The sequence below is a fragment of the Anser anser genome (genome assembly GCF_964211835.1).
Source record: "Anser anser genome assembly, chromosome: 2".
NCBI lineage: Eukaryota > Metazoa > Chordata > Aves > Anseriformes > Anatidae > Anser > Anser anser.
Genome location: NC_139721.1, coordinates 157,625,097 through 157,644,893, shown reverse-complemented (window position 1 = coordinate 157,644,893; position 19,797 = coordinate 157,625,097). Strand labels below are relative to the sequence as shown.

Sequence of the window (19,797 nt, the reverse complement as noted above, 5' to 3'; positions counted from 1 at the left end):
CTCCTCTTGCATGGGAGGAAGAAGCAGGGCTGTGAAGGTTTGTGTGATTAGATCATCTCAGTACTTGGTGGCAGGGCAAGGTGTAGTGCTTGCACCATTCCTTTATCTGTCTGAAGGAGCCGATCTGTCCAGAAACACTTTTTAAGGTTAGTTTTCTGCCCCTGCACTGAGGAGTGGTTGAGTTTGAATGCTGATGCTGGGCTTCAGGCACGGCAGTGGGAGGCAAAGACCGAGGCAGACAGGATCTGTCACTGCACCACACCTCTCTTTAGGCTTGTAAACACGTGGGAAGAGAAGGAAAACCATCAAAGTTGGCACAGGAGCAAGAGGCGTAAGCTGGACATAATTCTTTGAGATAAAGGAGAGTTGCAGACGCTGTGATAACGGCGAGTGTTTGACACAGCGAGGCAGTAAGTGATGTGGCACTCTTCACCCCACGCTGTCTGCCTTTGTCAGCCTCGTGCTGACTTAGCTCAACGTTTTCTTTACTGCCTCAGCATCTCGCAAGTCCTTGGAGCTATTCAGCTCGCCGAGATGACAGCACAAATTTCAGTAACATCTCCAGCAGCTTGCTTTGCTGTGCTCTCCATTGTCTGAGCCGAAGTAGTGACTTAACCTCAAGTGAATCAGGCTTCTGAGTCACGGTTCCTTGGACCCCAAACCTTGGATTTCAAGCAGCAGTCCACTTCTGCAGCATTGGAGGGGAAAACTCTTCTTACCAATGCAAATTTGAGGCTTTAAAAATATTTCTAATGTGTATGAGACTCCAAGTAAATTGTGGGTTTCCCTATGTGGCCAGCATCTAGCTCCTGCCTTGAAGCCCTGATCTTTCCCCCTGGCCCAGCAGCAGTTCAGAGAAGCGAGCGGGAGCAGCGTCGGTGCTTTCCCAATCCTGAGCAACGCCGGGCTGGTCCCTGCTGTAGTTCCTAGCAGCCTGGCTGCCGTTGCATGTCCCAGAGTCCAGATGAGCAGGAACGACTCGAGCTCTCGGCCTCCCCGCTGGTGCAGGTGGGTGCAGGGAGGAGCAGGATGCTGCTCTGCCCGCTCTGTGCTGCTGGAAGCCCTCTGGCTTTGGGATATCTTCCCGAATCCACCCCTGCGGAGCTCGGTACCGCACTGCGCGGGTCAGTAATTGCATCTCACCTGGAAGTTTAGTACTGCAGGCTCACCTCTGGGGCAGGGAAATATTAGCGTGCGTGGCTTTTCTGACCCAGAATGGGAGTGCTCTGACTTCCACCGCTTCTAACACACTTGTCTCAAATGTCTCCTGCGCGGTGCTGAACGTGCTGGCTTTTGGGAGCATAAAAGTACCGCTGTGCCCTCGACCGTGCCAAGCCTCGTTGCCATTTTGCAGCGCTGTCTCGAGTGATAACGCGCCTTCTGTAACTGTTTATATCCTGGCTTGTAAGGCAAGGGGAAGAGGTAACATAGGTAACAGCATAGAAACGAGTAAGGTGTTTGATCGTGGAGAGAGAACGGTGCTCGTCTGGTGTATAACGCCACAAATTGCTTTGTATTTAACAAAGTAGAGAGCCTGTCCTGGAAGCGTTTTGCAAATTACTCGGAATAATGTTGACTGCAGCCGTCGGTTGCATTCATAATAAATACCGAGTTGCTCATTACCGTTAACACAAAATAGTAATTCTTCTGTCTTGCGCCTTCTTTTTTTTTTTTTTTAAATGAAACTTGGCAGGACCAGCCTCTCCTCCTTCGTGCCAAATTATGCGCTACAGAGTTCAGCCCATGAAAATTTATTGGTGCGGTTGATGTAAATTGCATCTAATGGGCAGGTGACTCACGGCCGCGCTGACAGCCAGCACCGCATCCTAAAGGCACATACAAGCAGGTTAGAAGAGAAGGCACAATAAGGCGCGATAAACAGGGCTTTTCTACATTTTCCTCCTCCCTTTGCAGTTTTCTTCTTGGTGCTGGGCTGCAGGAGTCCTGGGATGCCACGCTTTGCTCAGGTCACTTACACACATTGCATTTTCAGCGGCCTTAAATTGTCACAGTTGGTGCTCTTGAAGTAGACTTCTGAGCACAAGCCAAGTGAACCCTTTTTGATCTCCAAACAATATTAAGAGGGCTATTCAAAAAGCAATAACTTGACATGCTTCATTGCTTTGCTGGCAAATGCCACTTCTTCGAAGTCTGTAGTACGGGGTTGTGTTGTGTACGCTGGAGCTGCAGGCTCGCAGCTGGCTGCTGGAAATGTCATGCTCCATTTTGGAGCAGCAAGTCTGGCTTTAACCCTAGTGTTGTCCCTGCAGTGACAACACCGTGACAGTGCCAAGGGCTGACGGCAGAGCTGATCACTAAGGATTTGAAATACTTGAGTGGGCTTTTCGTAGTGGGAACGAGCCCATTAGGATATGGTTTCCAACCTAATTTTTTCTCCTGCCTATTGAAAAATGAAATGAGGGTTGCGTGGAAGCGCTACACTTGCAACTGGAGAGCATCACCGCATTGCCTTCCAGGTCTCTTGTAGCTGGATGCCGATTTTGCTGGATCAGGGATCAATTTTGTTTATATAGCATCTAATGCCTGTGGCCCAGCCCCAGCCCGGAGGTATTAAGGTGATGCAACTGAAACCGTAGCGCTGGGAAGCCAAACCAGTTCAGAATGCAAACGAGGAGGCGTTTCTGCCCCGGTGAGAAACCTTGCAAGGCTGATGTGGAGAATCCAGATTTGCGCTGGAGGGAATCCAAACCCCTCTTCCCTGTGTGGTGTGAAGTGCAAGGTAAATAAAAACATCATCAGGATTTTGGGGAAAGGCTCCTGGAGGCGTTAGGAAGAGAGGAAGGCGACAACAACGGAGCGGGAACGTCCCGAATGATGGCGGCACTTGTTAAGCTGCTGACAAGGAAGCATTTACTCCAGCCTTCTGTAACTTCATCTAAAATGTGATATAATTAGTGTTTACACTGCAGCCTGAAGCTGCTTCCAGTACGGTAATTATGCCAGAGGCACGCGGTTTACTCCGAGCCTATCAGCCCAGGACAGGGTCACTACCACGCTAGTGGGAAGTGCCTTCAAACTCCTGGACTTGGCAGTAACCGTGTCCCGGCGTGACAAACTTCTCGCCATTCATCAGGCGAGTTTCTGAGCATCTCCCGGAGAGAAGAAACAGGAAACCACTATTCCCTCTCCCCGCCCCGTTGCTTTAAATCTAATTAATTTGTCTTAAGGATGGTTTTAAGGTGCCTAATTTGTAGCTGCTGCAGGTAATGCCAGTGTAAGCTAAATAAAGGGATTTGTGCTCAGCCAGCCGTCTTGCTGCTGGTACACCGGGATGAGGAATGGCGAGGCTGGGAGCTGCTCCTGTGTTACAGTAACTCCAAAACCCAAGCAGTGTCCCCAGGGTGCTTGCCACCAATCCGTTTTGGTGCTCAGGGGAGGAATGTGCCACTCTAGGGTGAGTAAGAGTGTGTTTAGGGGGTTGCTCACCCGGAAGAAATGCCCCATCAAGCTGGTGTTTAGTTCTTCAGTGTGGATTTTGGCAGTGGCTGTTGTTGGCCTAGCAGATTTCTTATCACAGCGCTTGTTTTAAGTTTTTGAATCATCTCGAAGCACCATATTTATTGATTTTTGTTTCCAACAAGAAACTATCTAAATTGTAAGTGATCCAAGCTGAAATTAAAAAGGAAACAAGCCCCTGCATCCGAGAGGGTTAAGGGACTGGAGACCCTTTTTGTTTCAGCAGGATTCAGTCTGAAGTATTGTTTCACTACTTCTCACACCCCAAACTTGCCCAGCTCGCTCTGTTAGGGTAGGACAGTCTGGTGGTGTTGAACGTGTGCCGCTTTTGTGGCTGCTGTCGCTGTGTCACTGAAACCTGCCTGAGTTTTCCTGGGGCTCCGAAGCGCGCAAGGGTGGAGGCTTCATCCTGGAGTTGTGCTTAAAGGTTTCCTTCCATACTGAGCGAGCTCTGCTTGAGCAGGCGGGGATGTTCTGACAAGCTGTGCCATCCTGCACAGCTCTGCGGTGTCCTGGGCTGCTTTGCAGTGTGGTTGGAAGACCAAATCCGTGCTACTTCGCATCCATCTTCAGGAAGAGGAGCGATAACTTCGCCCTGCAGCACCCGTGCCCGCCGTTCCTCTGCCCCACAGCTCTGAAAGGGCCTCGAGCACCTTGGCTATTGCAGGAGACCTGACTGCCTGGGTAAACGTTTCTAGTAGGGCTGGAGAGCTTCCCGAACGCCCTCTTCTCCCTCTGATTTAGTGCCGCTGGGAGGGGAGGGCTGTCGGCTTTGGTGCCAAGCGCGTTGTGCGCTGCCTCAGCCAGATCCTCGCCTAGGAAGCGGCGAATTTGGGCGTCCCTCTTCCGTGGAGGATCCGCACGCTCGGGGGGCTGCATCCCAAAAGCATCTTCTGCCTAAATACTGGCAGGGAGCCCTTCCATTCCCTCACTGTTACAGACCGTGAAGGCGTTGGGGGAGAGCAGAGGACAGTCAGGTTTGTAACTCGCAATTAAAATGGAAATTAACTCTCTACAGCTCCGACTGTATCGGGGTTGGCCACCAGATGCTACAGGGGACAGCATAGCTGCATCTTTAATGCTGTATTTAGTCCCTTCAGGTCCTTTCCGAGTACCTGAGGGTCTCGATGTGCTGCTGTGCTGCCGCCTGCTTGTCTGCCATGCCCAAAACTCTTAGCTGTGGGAGGAGAACGCAATAATGCTGCTTGGCAGGAAACCCGGCTCACCCCTTAATGCACGTCGTTCGTGCATTAATGCAACGTTCGTGCGTTCAGCCAGTGGAAAATGGGCGGGTCTCGAGTTGACCTGCAGGGATTTCTTTTAGGTTTGGTTATTCCCGTGTCGTTCTCACAGCTCCTTACTGCTTTGTATCCCGTTCTGCTTTTAAATCAGCTCCGTGAGGCTGGCTCCCCATATAACCTCCGTGTTTCCATGCGTCTCTATCTACATTTTCTTGATCATTAAAGCAAGTATTTTTCCTCTACTTTTACACTAGCACCTCAGCCACGGATTAGGCCCCTAGGATGGTCACTGCTAGCAGGAGGTGTGCGTTTGGCAGGACTTGAAACGCTGCTTTGAAGACTGGAGTCTGCTCGCAGCGCTGCTTTGCTGTTAAAACCATCTTCACTGGCCCTTACGGAGAGAATTTTTATTCCCTTTTGTTCCGCTCCATGCTGGGGGGGACTCTGGCCATGCCAATATCTTCCACTGGATGTTGGGAGGAACCTAGCAGGCGCAAATGTTGGAGAGGATGTGTTGAAAATTACCCTGGCAGCAGCCCAGGCATCCTCAGAAGCCAGGAAGGAGGAGACCTCCGGGGCCCGGCCGGGATGCATCGGCCAGCCCATCGTGCCAGTTCTGCTCTCATGGTGCACGAGGGAGGAGAGAAAAATAACTTCTGCCTTCTTCTGTGCAAGCATTTGGAATATTTGCAGAAGGAGGTGGGGGGAGAATGTGCTTTTTTTTTTTTTTTTCCATCTTTTTCCCTCCTTCTCTTCCGTGCAGATTAATGTGAGGTGTGTGGTGAAATGTTACTTTGCTGCTGCATCTGTTCCCCAGGCAGGTGCTTTGCTCACATCCTTGTGGCAATACATGTGTCCACACTGGCTCTGCGTGCTTTGGGTGCAAGGTTAGAGGCCGTGCAAGTGATAAAGGTATAAAGCTGCTTCGCTTGGCCTGGACTGCCTTGTATAAGGCCAGTCCTAGGTGCTGCTTTCATAAAAATAGCTAAATTGAGAACCTGGGGCAAACCACTCTTCTTGGTTTGTTGGATTTTTTTTTTTTTGTGTTAGGGAACTTTCTGGTAAGTATTTTCCAGTTTCTTTGTATCCATAGCACTTAAAATGCTCCTAGCTATAAATATCACAGATACCACTTAATGGCTGCTGCAGTTACAGCTGGTGCTAAGTGCCTCCTGTTTCTGCGCGATTAGAAGCGAGAGGTGCTAATGCAGCACAACGTTAAACAGGAGAAATAACAAAGTTGTATTGCGTTTTTGTTGGGCGAAGGAAAGATTTAATGAGTTCCACTTACTGTTGCTTTGTCTTTCCGCAGGGACGTGAAGGCAGGAAATATTCTTCTTGGAGAAGATGGCTCAGTGCAAATTGCAGGTAACTTTTTCCTAATAGCTTTGAAAAAGCTTTGGGCATAGCCGTGTGTCTGAAGAAATGGTTTAACGGGCAAGAGAAACCTACATGAAAATGTTAGCTTCAAGAAGACTCACAGCTGTTTTTTTAAATAAAATGAAAAAAAAGTAGAGTTTTGCATGTTGATATCATAAAATACTGTTCTTTGGAATAATGGATGCCAGCATGATTAAATCCTTTGGCTGGTGGGGCAAAATGAACGCCTTGGAAGCAGCCACGCGAGCAGCTCAGCTGCTGGATCCGCGGACAGAGGTTTTGTCGAGCTGAGAGGTGTGAAACCCCCTGGTGTGTCTGCGCCTGGACCTGCGACTTGGTACGAGGGGCGCGGATTTTCCGCTAGGAGGCAGGCTGCGTTGCACTGGAAAGTTTTTTAAGGGTAACTCTTCTTCCTCTGCGGAAGGCAGCAAGCGCTGTTATGGAAAGACCCAACACCTAAAATACAGGGCTTCTGTCTAAAACCTGAAGCTGCTTTGTTTCCCTTTGCAAGTCTCCCAGGGTTCATAACGCTTGCTGTTACATCTCTAATGAAGTGTAAATAATTCATCCCATGTGGCAGCCGATGGAAGGTAGGGTGTGGCTTCCAAAATGCTTTATACTAATAAAACACTACAAGGTTTTTCCATAATGGGGCCAAGATGTAACATTTAGGGTTTGTAATTGTACGGAATGCTAGATCATATGCTGGGAGAGGCTGTAAATAGCTGTTGCATTAGAGCAGTGCGCTGTTATTCCAGCGTTTCAGCCAGCCCAGGAGAAAGCTTCTTGTGTTTCTCTTCCACAAGGGTGCCAGGGCTCGACTTTTAATTAAGGTTTTTATTAAGGTGATAGGTGCCTGTTCATGTATTTTTGTCCGCTGAATAATTTTTAAAGGGTTTAATTTATTTGGGATTTGTAGATATTCCCCTGAACCGAGCTGTCTACTGGTGGCTTGTATGTGCAACACTTAAATGATGAAATCCTTCTCTCTGCATATTCTGTGAAAGCAACCCAGGAAGATGTGCAAAGTTCCCTTTTACAAATTTTTGCTCTGCATAAACATGCATGAGGAGTAATTCTGTAATCTTTCCTGTGACAAAGTAGAAAAACTAAACTCCACCGAGGTCAGCAAGTTCACAGCAGCGGCAGGAAGCGCTTTAATTTCTGTGAAGGCAGCTGATGACTTGAAAGAAACAAAAATAAATGAATGACTGAACGCTAGAGAAGAGCCTGACGTGGACAAACCGTGAACATTTTTTCTGTGGGAATTTCTAACACGTAAGCTTCCTTTCCTCCTGACCCCGGATGAAATAGCAAAGATTCTCGTGGATTTTTTTGAGGAGGAAAAAAAATGCTGGAAGCAAGCCAGCCCAAATAAAATGAGTTTTGTTTCAACACGATCAAAGCATCTGCCTTTGACAATATCAATGCGTCTTATGAATAATTTGGTTGCTAATTGGCTGCCTCAGTTATCATCTGGATGACATCACTGCATTCCCATGGGACAAATGTGTTTAAGTTTCGCTGGAAAGTTACACCACGAGGGGGAAAAATATTGATCAGCTGTGGAATGAAGCCTGAGGTTAAGAGTAAATGGGGCACCTCCCTTGAAGGCGCTGGTTTGTTGTACATAAAAAATGCAAATAGTTTAATAGGAAAAAATGACTTCAGCGCTTTATAATGGATCCTTTCCCTTTTGTTGTTCCCGTATCAAAGCTGCCCGAAGCTACCAGAGTAGCGGTGAGAAGTTCTCAGTTAGTGTTTGGCCTTTGCAACCTCCTGTTCCTGTGTGCCTGCTGCTGCTTGACACAATTCGGGTCTCTGAAGAAATGTGCATCCTAAATGCAAATGTAAGGAATGCAAATCCCCAACTGCAAATCCTTTGAAACAAAAGAGCTTCTTTTAGGAAGGTTTATAAAAACCGCTTGACCCGTGATGGAGGAAACCCCCCTGCTGGACTATACCTCCACAACGTGTCGGTGATTTAATTCACATAAGGCACACTTGGGAACCTTCCCTGTACCCAATTCATGGCTGCAGTCTTGCCGCAGTATTATACAATTCTGTTTGTGCTCCCTGAAAACTAAAAGCCTCTTTTGCTAATACAGGCTGTTAAGGCTGAGCAGAAAAAGCAACGTGATGAAGGTGTGCCCGACTTCTCTCCGGTTCTGCTTGTAATTCTGAGTTGAGGGATGCACTTTGGCTGTGAAAGCCACTTCAGCAGCGCCAGGAGGTTAAGGCTGGTGCAGGTAATGTGGTGGAGGAGAAATCTCTGAGTTCAGAGGCATTTGCTGAGAGTCCGAGTTCTAAAAATTCCTCTAATGGCCTGCACAAACACCCAGCTTAAAGCTCCTCCCTGGCTCCTAGGACTTGGTATTTTTATTCATGACTATTTTTAACTACTCTCCTTTTCAAAATGTGCATCCACTGAACCAGGGCATAAAATTGCCTTTAGCAGATACCGCTGCCCACCCAGACCTGAACTGAAGCTGGTCCCTTATCCTAAATCACTTCTTTTTTCATTTTTTTCCAAGGGCACTGGTTTGGGCTTGTGGCTTGGCACCAACTTTTTGGAGCCTGTTACGATTCCGAGCGTATTGCTTTCTCAGCTTGGAGTGTTTCCTTGCTCACTGAATTAATCTGTCTTCTTAAGAGCTGGACTTTCTTTCCCAGATACCATTGTTCTGGGCCGCGCTGGCGGTGGTTGCAATGTAAATTGAGATAGCTGCGTTCTTTTGTGTTCCAGCCTCTCCATGGCAATTACTGTATTTTTTTTAATCAGAACATAAAACCTCTGTGCCCTGGCATTTACTGGCTCCGTGGAGTCTAAAGGCTTGCATGGGTAAAAACACTCTTGTCGACATAAACTGCATCGGTTCCAGTACTGCAGCATAAAGCAGGAGGCTTCGTCTCACAGTAAGGAAGGTTTAATATTCTTGAGTTTATTGAGCTGTGCAGGTCCTGTAAATTATCGTAAGATGAAGTGACAGGCTCTTGGTAGCCTGAGACGGATGGGAGAGGTAAGCTCTGCCAAGGTGCAGGAGGCTTACTCGGTGAGAACCACACATCAGCCAAGGCGTGATGTTAGGGTCCTACTGAGACTGGGTGCAGAGCAAATCCTTCTTTCTGATTTTAGTCACTGGGATGTTGAACGGTACTGTCAAATACTCCTCCGTCACTGAGTGAAGAAACGAGGGTCTGCTGAAGTCTGGCGTGCTCGCGCCAAAAGGGCGCGTGTTCCTGGAAGCCTGGGATTTTTCTGTTGAAGGTATTGTGTTGTTGGCCCTACAGGTTTTAAAACGAGACGGGATTAACACCAGCCCCAAGAGGCCCTTTGCTGGCATTTGTCGTGCCTGCAATTTCCCGTACGGGCGGCGTTGCCTGGTGGCTGAAGGAGATGGAGATCTCACAAAGTCGTTCGGGACTCGCTAATTGATACTGGGCAAGCTGCCTAAGCCCTCTCACTTTATCTATTTATAAAATGGGGATACTTAAGGCCAGGCAAAACTTGTGTAACTGAATTTGTGTAACTTTCCACAAATCCATGCCAGCTTGTCACCAGTTCGCTGTGTTCCTGACTGTTCTTAATTCATTGGACGAAAATAGCGCTCTGCATAAACATCGCGCGATGATGCAGGCAGTGCCATTCCCCCACTTCGTCTTAGGAAATGGCAGCTTCGGGAGATGAAATTGCTTGAGCGAGGGGCAAGGCACGGATCTAACTCGGGGAGAGGAGTGCTGCTTGCAGGGCTGGCTTGAGCGACCAGCGAGTGCTCCATCACTCACACCTCTGAGCCTCTTCAGCTGTTCAAAAAAGGGCAAAAAAGGGTTTTCCTAGTGGCTGGGGAGGGGTTTTGGTGCCTCCCCTGCAGCAGCTTGATGTGAAGTAACCTATGCTTCATGTTGCGTGTCATATTGGGGTTTCCTGAAGAGGTGTTTCAACAACCAAGTAACGTAACCACTTGTGAACTTCTCCAAGGGCAGCGTCTTCATGTGCTTCGTCACCCCTGAGTTACTTCGTGCAGCATTGGCGTATCTTCATTAACCTGCAGCTGGGGCTCGGTTTCAGAAGCGATTTGTGCGTTTACTTAGTAGAGAGATTTCATTAATCTTTTATGTACCCTGATATTATTATTGCAAGAAGACTAAACTGATGGTGACGCATATAAAAATAAAGCTGTCGTTGATTAGAAATGCGTGTGAGTGTAGAGCTCTACCTTTCCAAAGGAGAATTTGGGAGAACAAGCCCCTTAGGGGAGCCCTTAGAGGAGGGCTCGCAGCAAGCTCCCCACCCTGGACTTGAGGAGAGCAGACTTGGGCCTCTTCAGGGCTCTGCTTGGTAGAGTACCATGGGCCAAAGCCCTGGAGGGAAGAGGGGCCCAAGAAAGCAGGTTAATATTCAAGGATCACCTCTTCCAAGCTCAGGAGCGACACATGCCAATGGGATGGCAAAAGGAAGTCAGGCAAAACCACCAGGAGGCCTGCAGGGATGATCAAGGAGCTCAAAATCAGACACGGAAAGGAGGCCCACAGAGGGTGGCAGTAAGGATGGGTGGCCTGGGAGGAATACAGAGATGTTGTCTGAGCAGCCAGGGATCAGGTTAGGAAAGCTAAAGCCCTGACAGAATTAAATCTGGCCAGGGACATCAAGGGCTACAAGAGAGGCTTCTTATAGGTATTTGGTGATAAAAGGAAGACTAGGGAAGTTGTGGGCCCTCTCCAGAAGGGAACGGGAGGCCTGGTCACCAGAAGGCTGAGGTACTTAATGACTCTTTTGCCTCAGTCCTCACTGGCAAGAGCACCAGCCACGTAGCCCAGGCCCCAGAAGGCAAAGGCTGGGACTAGGAGAATGCAGAAAGAGACGTTGTAGGATCTCTGTAGGGGGTGATCAGGTTCAAGATCAGTTAAGGAACCCAAAGGTGCACAAGTCCATGGGACCTGATGAGATGCATCCATGGGTCCTGAGAGAACTGGTGGATGCAGTTGCTAAGCCTCTGTCCATCATATTTGAGAAGTCATATTTGTCCATCATATCTGTCTCTGGAGCCAGGCTGAGGGAGTTGGGGTTGTTCAGCCTGGAGAGGAGAAGGCTCCGGGGAGACCTCACAGCGGCCTGCCAGGGCCTAAAGGGGGCTGCAGGAGAGCTGGGGAGGGACTCTTGGTCAGGGGGTGTAGGGATAGGACAAAGGGGAATGGCTTTAAACTGAAAGAGGGTAGATTTAGATTAGATGTTAGGAGGAAATTCTTCACTCAGAGGGCATTGAGGCCTTGGCGCAGGCTGCCCAGAGGAGCTGTGGCTGCCCCATCCCTGGCAGTGCCCAAGGCCAGTCTGGATGGGGCTGGGGGCAGCCTGGGCTGGTGGGAGGGGTCCCTGCCCATGGCAGGGGGTGGCACTGGGTGGGCTTTGAGGTCCCTGCCAACCCAAAGCATTCTGTGATTCTATATTTACAGATCCAATAGCACCATATGACCATGTAGTCTTCAAAGGAAAATAAGCTTTTTACTCTTCACTAATCTTGTTTCCTCTGCTGTCTTACCAACCTGCTACGTTCCCTGCAGAAAATTGCCATTTACCACTGCCTTCATCATCTTCTCGTCGGGCTTTATTCGCTGTCAGCGCTCTAACAGCCTGAGGTTTGCAGAAGAGCACACAGTATGACTGCAGCTAATTTTTGATGGCGAGCAACTGCACAAGAGGCAAGGTGCTCAGTGAAAGAAACGCTTAGTGCTGTCTTCTGAGTGCTTTCTTTTTTTCTTGCTTGAGGAAGCACAGTATCTTGGTTGTCTGAGTTTAAAAACAGCTCTGAGTCGTTTGCAGTCAGGGTGGGTTTATGCTGTTCTACACCCGTAGAAGTTGGGAATTGCTGTTTTAGGGTCTGATTCAAACCCAGCCAGCTCTCAGGAGCCTTTCTGATCTCAATACGCTTTGGTCCTGGCTCCTAGTTACTTTAGTGCACAATGTCTTTTTTGCCCTAGTGGTATAGCTAGGTACAGTAACAGGTATGTTGACTTAAGAATTAAGTTAATGTTAAAATATCAGGTGCCCAAGGCTGACTTCTTTTTATCAGCTGACTTCTAGATTTGAATCAAACAATCTAACTTGTGATAGTGCAAAATTCTGTTTTCCTGACCCACAGCAGCCCAGGTGTGTGTTGCAATGTGGTCCTGGCACAGCATTCGTGCCTTGTGATTTGTTCAGACTGGGTCTTCTGTGACGCCGAGGAGTAAGAGGAGATTGTCCTTTTGGTTTTTGCATTTCTCAAGTGGCCAGAACTTGAGGTTTGGCAAAGTGGATACCATAATAGCAGGAATTATTGCCTAATACCATACGTCTTCAAACTTTGCTGCCAGCATAGAGTTTTGCAGGCAGTGGGGTTATGAACACGTGCAGTTCCTACTGCAAAAGGCAAAATTTGCCATATTTCCTGCAAAGCCTGCACCAGCAGCTGCTGCAGTCCTTTTCAGGTATCGCCGTGGCGAGGCAGTGTAAAACACAAGCTGCCAAAGAGCACAGATGTGAACACTTGTGAGCTACCATACCTCTTGAATTGCATGACTTTTCTCCACTCCCTGGGGTTAAATTCATTTGCAATGCTCTAGCTCTGGTTTAACCTTTGGGGAGGGAAGTGTAACAGGGGCAGCCCCCAGTAATTTAGGAGCTTAGGCAGAGAGAGGAGGAGACGCAGATCGTATCAGCTGCTCAGAAGTGAGGGCTGAACCCTAACTTGTGGTTAGGATTTTAATTTATTGCTTTCCAGATATTTCCTGAGAGCAAACGCATTCTTATCTTAATAGCTGGGGCTCGGATAAAGTCAGTGAGATGACATTTGGGAAAGCTGTTTCAAAGTCATTCCTTACAGCCGGGTAGCCCAGGCTGGTTGTGCCAGTTTTAGCCCACTGCAAATGAGGGGAATTGATTGGGAAAACACTGAATAAATCAACCATGTAATGGAATACGAATTAATTCCTTTTAAGCTTTCTGCAGACCTCAGCTGGCAAACGTAGGGGCGCAATTCCAGCCTGGAGTTCAGAAACTCGGCCTCGTGTTTGATGTGAAATGTGAATGCTGCGTGTTTTTACTGCTTTTGCTTTGAGTGGCATTTCCTTTACTCTCAGAGTGAGTGCATGGAAAGTCGAGGTAAGATAATGTCCACGAGCTGAAATAGAGCCCATCACAATAGCGTGCTGATGGCACTTGGACAAGTTCCTATTAGTATTATCTTTCTTTAAAATAACTTCTGATTGTTCTTGTGTTTAGAACAATAGGTCTTGCAAGGCTCTCCATAATAAAGGGTAAAGTGCAAGTAATTTTACTCCGCGCTTTTCTGGAAGCTCTTTCAGTTTCTAAGAAAAGCAGGGATGAGATGCATGCGTGGAAAAGCCAAAGCACTGTTGCAGGAAGCAGATCTAGTGGGTTTCCAGAGAAATATAGATCGCAGTGCTGCCAGCAATAGACATTCATCTAGACTACACTAAAAATTCCAGGCTAGCAGCAATATGGGATGCCCCCAGGAAGAGGGAATGGGACAGAAAGGCACATCTGGAAGAAGCTGGACCCTAATTGTAGGCGGTTGGTGCAAACGTAGGATTTTAGCCCTGCAATTTCAGTGAAACCTTCTGTTCTTTAATGCGAACCTTCAATTATTGATGTTTGGTTTTTTAGTGAGTGCTGCGTTCGTGTCCTTGGAAGCCTCTAATCTAGGGGAGCTGGAAGCTCTCGGCGTGTTATTATTCCGAGGGATAATTTCGTTTCTCAATATTGAGAGGTCGGTGAGAGGGGCCTCGCTGCACTGCTGCTGTGGGGCAGGGGGAAGCTCGGCCCTGTTCTCGCTTGGATGCTGTTGCTTGCAGATCTGAAAAAGACCTGTTTTGTAGCAGCTGATTTCTCAGGGTGCGCCATCCTTAAGCCATGGTGTAACTCCACGGCTCCTCTGAGCAAGTCCTGGACAGTTGCAGTTAACTGTCAGCAGCTGAGTTGTGTTTTCAAACCAAAATAATGTTCTGTTGTTACGTAAAATAACCCCTGGAGTTCGGACTCACCCTCCAAGCCTGTCATCAGCCTCAAAAACAGCATTGAAGATCGTGATTGCTTTTAAGAATAAAAAATAGAAACGGGGGGAAGGGAGTAAAACTGAGTTGTAGAGACTGACCTGTTGTAGGTCCATAATTCTGCAAGGCATAAGCAATGTTGTTTAGAGCGAATCGGGAGGAAATACTTTTAGTTTGTGTTTAGTTCCCCTGTCACCTGACTAATTTTGTTTTTATTCAAAGGAAAGTCTCCTGAGTGGCTTGGTTGCCAAATCTTTTGTAATGCTTTATTTTGAACAAACGTATTATATCCTATTGCTGTCCCTGCGCCCTCCTGCTGCTGTTTGCAGCTCTCGTTTTCCATATCAGTCTTAATTGGGAAAGCATCGGTGTCATAGGTTTCATATAGAAGAATGATTTGTGATTTTGTTGTAAAAGAAAGAATTACTGGTGAATGCATCTTTGAGCATCCTGCAGCTTGTGAAAAACGTTTTAAGTGAGGGAACCCTGTGCAGGGTGAGAGTGGGTGTCTGCAAGGCATCCCCTGTGAGGGTCAGGCGTGGTAAGTACTCAGAACCTGTCCTGCTAAAGCACCGAGCATCTCCGCGACGGAAAATTACCAAGCAAAGCACGTTCTGGTAACAGGAGATCCAAACCAGGGGACTGACTGATGCCTCCACCCTGCAGGATGCTGTCGTGACGCTCAAATGTTACAAGCTCTGGGAGATTTTTATGCATTGACTTCTTTTGTTCAGAAAATCTTTCTGTAAATATTAGCGAGACGCTAACGAAGCTCAGTAATTCGTTACGTATGTACACAAATGCAAATAAAGCAAGGACTGTCAGAGGCAGGTTTGTGCACCAGCAGGTCTGCCAGGAGAGCGAGGGCGGGCTGTGATGTGTCCAGTGGGCTGTAATGGAAAGTGGAATTTTCCTCTCCGCCAGCCAGCCCCGAATGCTTTGCTCTCCCGAGTATTTGGATGGTCAGCTACAGAGTATTCGTCTACTAGCACTCTTTGCTAACTGTTGATTATTCTTCATTAGGAAACTCCTCATGCATAACTGCGAGGTCTGCTACTTGATAGATGGCTGGGAATATGGGGGGAGAGGGGGGGCGGCCCTGCAGCTTGCTCAGGATGTGTTCTTAACAAAGTCTCATTTGTTCGCTTTTCAGACTTCGGCGTTAGCGCGTTTTTGGCCACCGGTGGTGACATTACCAGAAATAAAGTCAGGAAAACCTTTGTGGGCACACCTTGCTGGATGGCACCAGAAGTTATGGAACAGGTGAGCCGTTTTTCCTAGCATCTTCTTAGCTGATCTGCACCTGGAATTCCCCATTGTCCGCAACGGCCATATTTACTTCAGCCTAAAATGATAATTTTGCATCCTTTAAAGCTTCCTTAAAACCACAGAATTGTTTTTAGGTATGGCTACTGCTGCTAGGCTTGTACTGTGGATTATTCAGAGTTCAGTAGCTTCTTGCCCTGTTGCTTGTCTCGAGGGTTGTACCCCCAGGTAAGTATGAGGCAGCTCAGCAGTTGCATAAAGACGATTAACCTGCCCCTCCCTCATGCCTGAACGTGAGGTGGAATATAAATAGTTTCACACGCGGTAAATACGCACATAGCCAGTCAGGTAACATGCTCTTCGGTGTTGGCAAATACAAAAATTCGAGGTAGCAAATGGCAACTTATCCGAGCGGGGAGTTACCACGGCAAAGTTACGCACAGTCGACTTCGAGCTTTTCAGTTTCTCTTGGCTTACGAGAGCCCAGACTGTAAATATTGAGGAATGCTCGCCTCTCCCCCTTCCTCTTCTGCTTTTTTGGCTGGCTAATAGATGTCATACTTCCTGTTGGGTGGAGGTATGTCACTTTTTGTCCTCTCCTACTTGTAGACTAAACTAGAGGGGTAAGCTTTGTCTGCGCGGCTACTGATGAAGGCCACCTGAAAACTTTGTTGAATGTAAAGCGCTGCTGCCCATTGCTGAGCAAAACCAACAAGCAAACTTCCAGCGAGGCCTTTTGTAGCAGCTGTTTATTGCACTGCTGTCCGGTGCCGTAAACATTCTGAGAAGTGTTCCTCATCGTCTTTACAAGTTTGACAGAGAGCCGGGCTCAGGGTTTCAGTTTTGGCATGTGCACCAACCAAAAATACAACGATCTAAATGTTTTTCCAAAATATTTTTGTTACAAAGATTCCTGGAAGAAAAAAAAAAGGAAAAACATTGTTTTGTTAAAATAAACCTGGCTTGTAACTTTTTTTCTTATTACTTGCAATAAAATACTTTAGGAGAATTTGAATAAGACCCCCATGTATCTGTAATGAAACGTAGCTAAAACAGTGGGAGAGTTTTAGTACATTTTTTTCCTATACCTAAAACTTCCTGAGAAATTGAATTCATTCTGGAGGGGTTTAAATATACTGTTTATGAAGGGCTTTTTCGCTGTTTGGCCTTTTCAGTGACTCCCCATTGCAGCTTTGCAGGGCCGATGTGTTAAAGCGCTCCTGCTGTCTCCTCGAGTCTAACACCACAGGGCACGAGGCACGTTCCCCGAGTCAGGAGCTGTCTTTGAGAACTCGCTTCTGAACTGCTCTGCCATCACATACTTCTGGATTTTCTTGTTGCATTGATTTTAAGAGGGGGAAGAAAAAAAGTAAATAAAAATAGCACATTCAGTGTTCCTAGAACTGCATCGGAGTTGCCCCTTTCTTTCTTTCGTGTCAGTGCTGCCTCTTGTGCTGCAATCAACAAAGGACTGGGGGGAAAGAAGAAACAGCTTTTTTTTTTTTTTTTTCTGAGAAAAGGGATGTTTTTGATGGGGCAGTTGTTTTCCAAGGAGGCAGTTTTGTGACTTCTGTGAGGGTGCACATCAAACTTGTGAATACTAGACGGTAAGGAGGCATTTTGAGTGCTGCTGTGAAATCGTTGTGCCCATTTGTATCATCCTGCTGCTTTCCAGCAGGTGTCACTCTGAGCCATTGTATCCAACCAGGGGAAAAGAAAGGGGTAGCTCTAGGTTGGCCGTGGGTCTGTAGATTTTCTGGATTCCATCTGTTTTATTTCAACGTCATTAAGGAGCTTTAGCACATTAATACATGATGGCCTGGTATTGTCTTTTAATGTTCATTTGGTGGATTTATGGCCAAAAAAAGTTGATGAGGGAGAATAGATGATAAACTAACTGCAGGATGGTGACTAATATATATTGGATAGATTTTAAGGTGAACTACTATAGGCAGATTTGAATTTCATAGATTTCATTTGGAAGCAGGATTCTTTGGTACAATGAAAATACTAATCAGTTAAAATGGGAAGCTGTGCAGTGCAGAAATCTGAGATCAGCTGAAAGATAAAGACAAAAAATGTGCCAAAGTTGTTCTCAAAGCCTAAAAATGGTGTAAGGAAATGTCACTTCGTAAAACTTATGGCATATTTCCTCATCTACTGTGTTCTTATAAATAATACGAGATCTCTATAGATCTTGTTTAGTTTAATTATTTGAAATCCATTCATAACGATGGCTTCCATAAACTCCGTTTCAGGAAGTCTTTCAAGCTCTTAAGGCTCGTGGAAACGATGCCTGCAGAGTTGAAGAAATGAGTACAAGATACAAACTGCTGTTGCTATAACAAACGTTAATTCAGTTATCAAATCACATGAAGAATAACAGAGGAGGGGATTTTTTTGTTTTGTTTTTCTCAAAGTTCCAGATCATCCTAGAGGCAGTTTGGGGAATATTCCTGGCTTCGTCACGATGGGCGTCTTTCTAAAGCTTGTTAGTGTGGCTGAATACAATAAGCCTATTAGCCTTGCTCTGATTCATTATTCATTTTTCCGTGGTCTAACAAGAAGAAATACAAACCATACTAAGCAGCCAAAACACTTTGATTTTTGTAGCTCTTCTTGGAGTTAGTACATGGTGTCTCTCCCCTGCAGTGGAGAAAGCATGTGCCAAAATATTACCTAATGATAATGAGGAAGTAACCGCTTTGGCATATGAAATATTTTTTCCTGTGCATGAGGGGAAGTAAATGCTATAAATTTTCCTGAACAAGCCTGTGTTTAATGTCAAGTGCAGAAGCTACTATTAATTAGCGGAGGGAAACACGAGGCTGCGGGCAGGAACGAGGGGCTTTTTACCGAGCTGCCGGGTACTTCCCAGTGCTGAAGTTTCGGGGTTGAGCATGTTTGTAGTCAGATTGATTAAGCGGTTGACTACAAGTGTAGTGAGGCATATGTCCCGAGGGCATAACAGTCCGTCTATTAACTACGAGAGTTTCATTATACTGTTTAATGACTTTGTGTTTTTGTGTAGAAGTCAGAGCCTGGGTTAACCCAGTGCCCCTTTATGCTCCACACAGGGAGAAGCCTGGGTAGAGCAGCCCTAGTTGCACAGCGCAAGACCATAATTTCCATCAGACCGTGGCTTCTTAAGCCCTCAAAGAGGTGTTACGAGCATTAGGAGCTGTGGGAGAGGAGGGAGAAAGTGTTTTGTTTTGTTTTTTTTTCCATCTGTTTAACACTGTAGTGTTGGTGTTTCCAAATTCCTGATGAGAAATGAGGGGACAGTAAGGAAAGGGTGCAAGGATAATTAAAACCCTAAAGAAAGGGATCGTGGTGCACGACAACAGGAGACGCAGATGCTAACATTCTCTAATATCTTTCAGGTCAGAGGTTACGATTTCAAGGCAGACATCTGGAGCTTTGGGATCACTGCTATCGAACTGGCTACAGGGGCAGCTCCTTACCATAAATACCCACCGATGAAGGTGAGCAGGTCTTCAAATACTCGTGCTAGACAAAGGATCTCTGTGTTCTGGGGGCGTTCCAAAGAATCTGGCCAGACTGCTTTGTTGAAGAGTTTGTCCTCTCTCCTTGCGTTTCTGGATCATGATGTTCTTAGATTTGCTTGAAGTCACCTTTTAAAAACACGCCACTTAATCAGCGTTGTCTGAAACTGTGCACAGCTCTTATTTAGATCCCGAGACTTGCCAGGGTCGCCATTCGTGAGGAAAGGGCTGTGTGGCTCAATCCTGGAGCCTTGAGGCAGCAGATGTTACCACTGTAAATAATAATTCAGAAAATATTACCTGGCATCCACTGACACTGGAAACATCCACTGACACACAGGAAACTATTCCGTTTGCATTGATGATCCTTCTTGAAACCTCTCAGAAATCCTGTTACTAGTTTTTCTAAAAGAATTTCTTGCATTGACAACAACAGAGTCCTGTTAATCACTCAACAGGGTCAGGCATTTCTGGAAAGTGCCACATCAGGAGGAAATGGAAAGGAATTGGTGATATTAATATTTTATTGAAGTTGAGGTGGAGGAAACTTTGTTGCTTAAACGCTGGCACTTCAAAAATCTTTTTGAATGTCTTGCACTGTGGATTGTCTTAGTTTGCATAACTTTCCCCGCTTTCCTGATTCTTGAAACAGGAACTGCGTCTAACATGTTCTTCTTTCAAAGAGTTTGTATGTTAAAGTTAGCAGAGTTGACCTCGTTATCGTAGAATCACAGAATCATTAAGGTTGGAAAAGCCCTCCAAGATCAGCTGGTCCAACCATCCCCCTACCGCCAGTGTCACCACTAAACCATGTCCCTAAGCACCACGTCCAACCTCTCCTTGAACACCCCCAGGGACGGTGACGCCACCACCTCCCT

The 19,797-nt window shown here is 46.7% G+C and overlaps 1 protein-coding gene across 1 annotated transcript in view; it reads left to right on the top strand.

The window, feature by feature from the left end:
- Positions 1–19,797, top strand: part of OXSR1 (oxidative stress responsive kinase 1) — an 87,870-nt gene that overhangs the window by 46,866 nt on the left and 21,207 nt on the right. Inside the window, exons 5-7 of the mRNA XM_083825453.1 lie at positions 6,031–6,086; positions 15,301–15,410; positions 18,797–18,898. Coding sequence (XP_083681579.1) covers positions 6,031–6,086; positions 15,301–15,410; positions 18,797–18,898 — 268 coding nt within the window. The remainder of the gene's footprint in view (positions 1–6,030; positions 6,087–15,300; positions 15,411–18,796; positions 18,899–19,797) is intronic.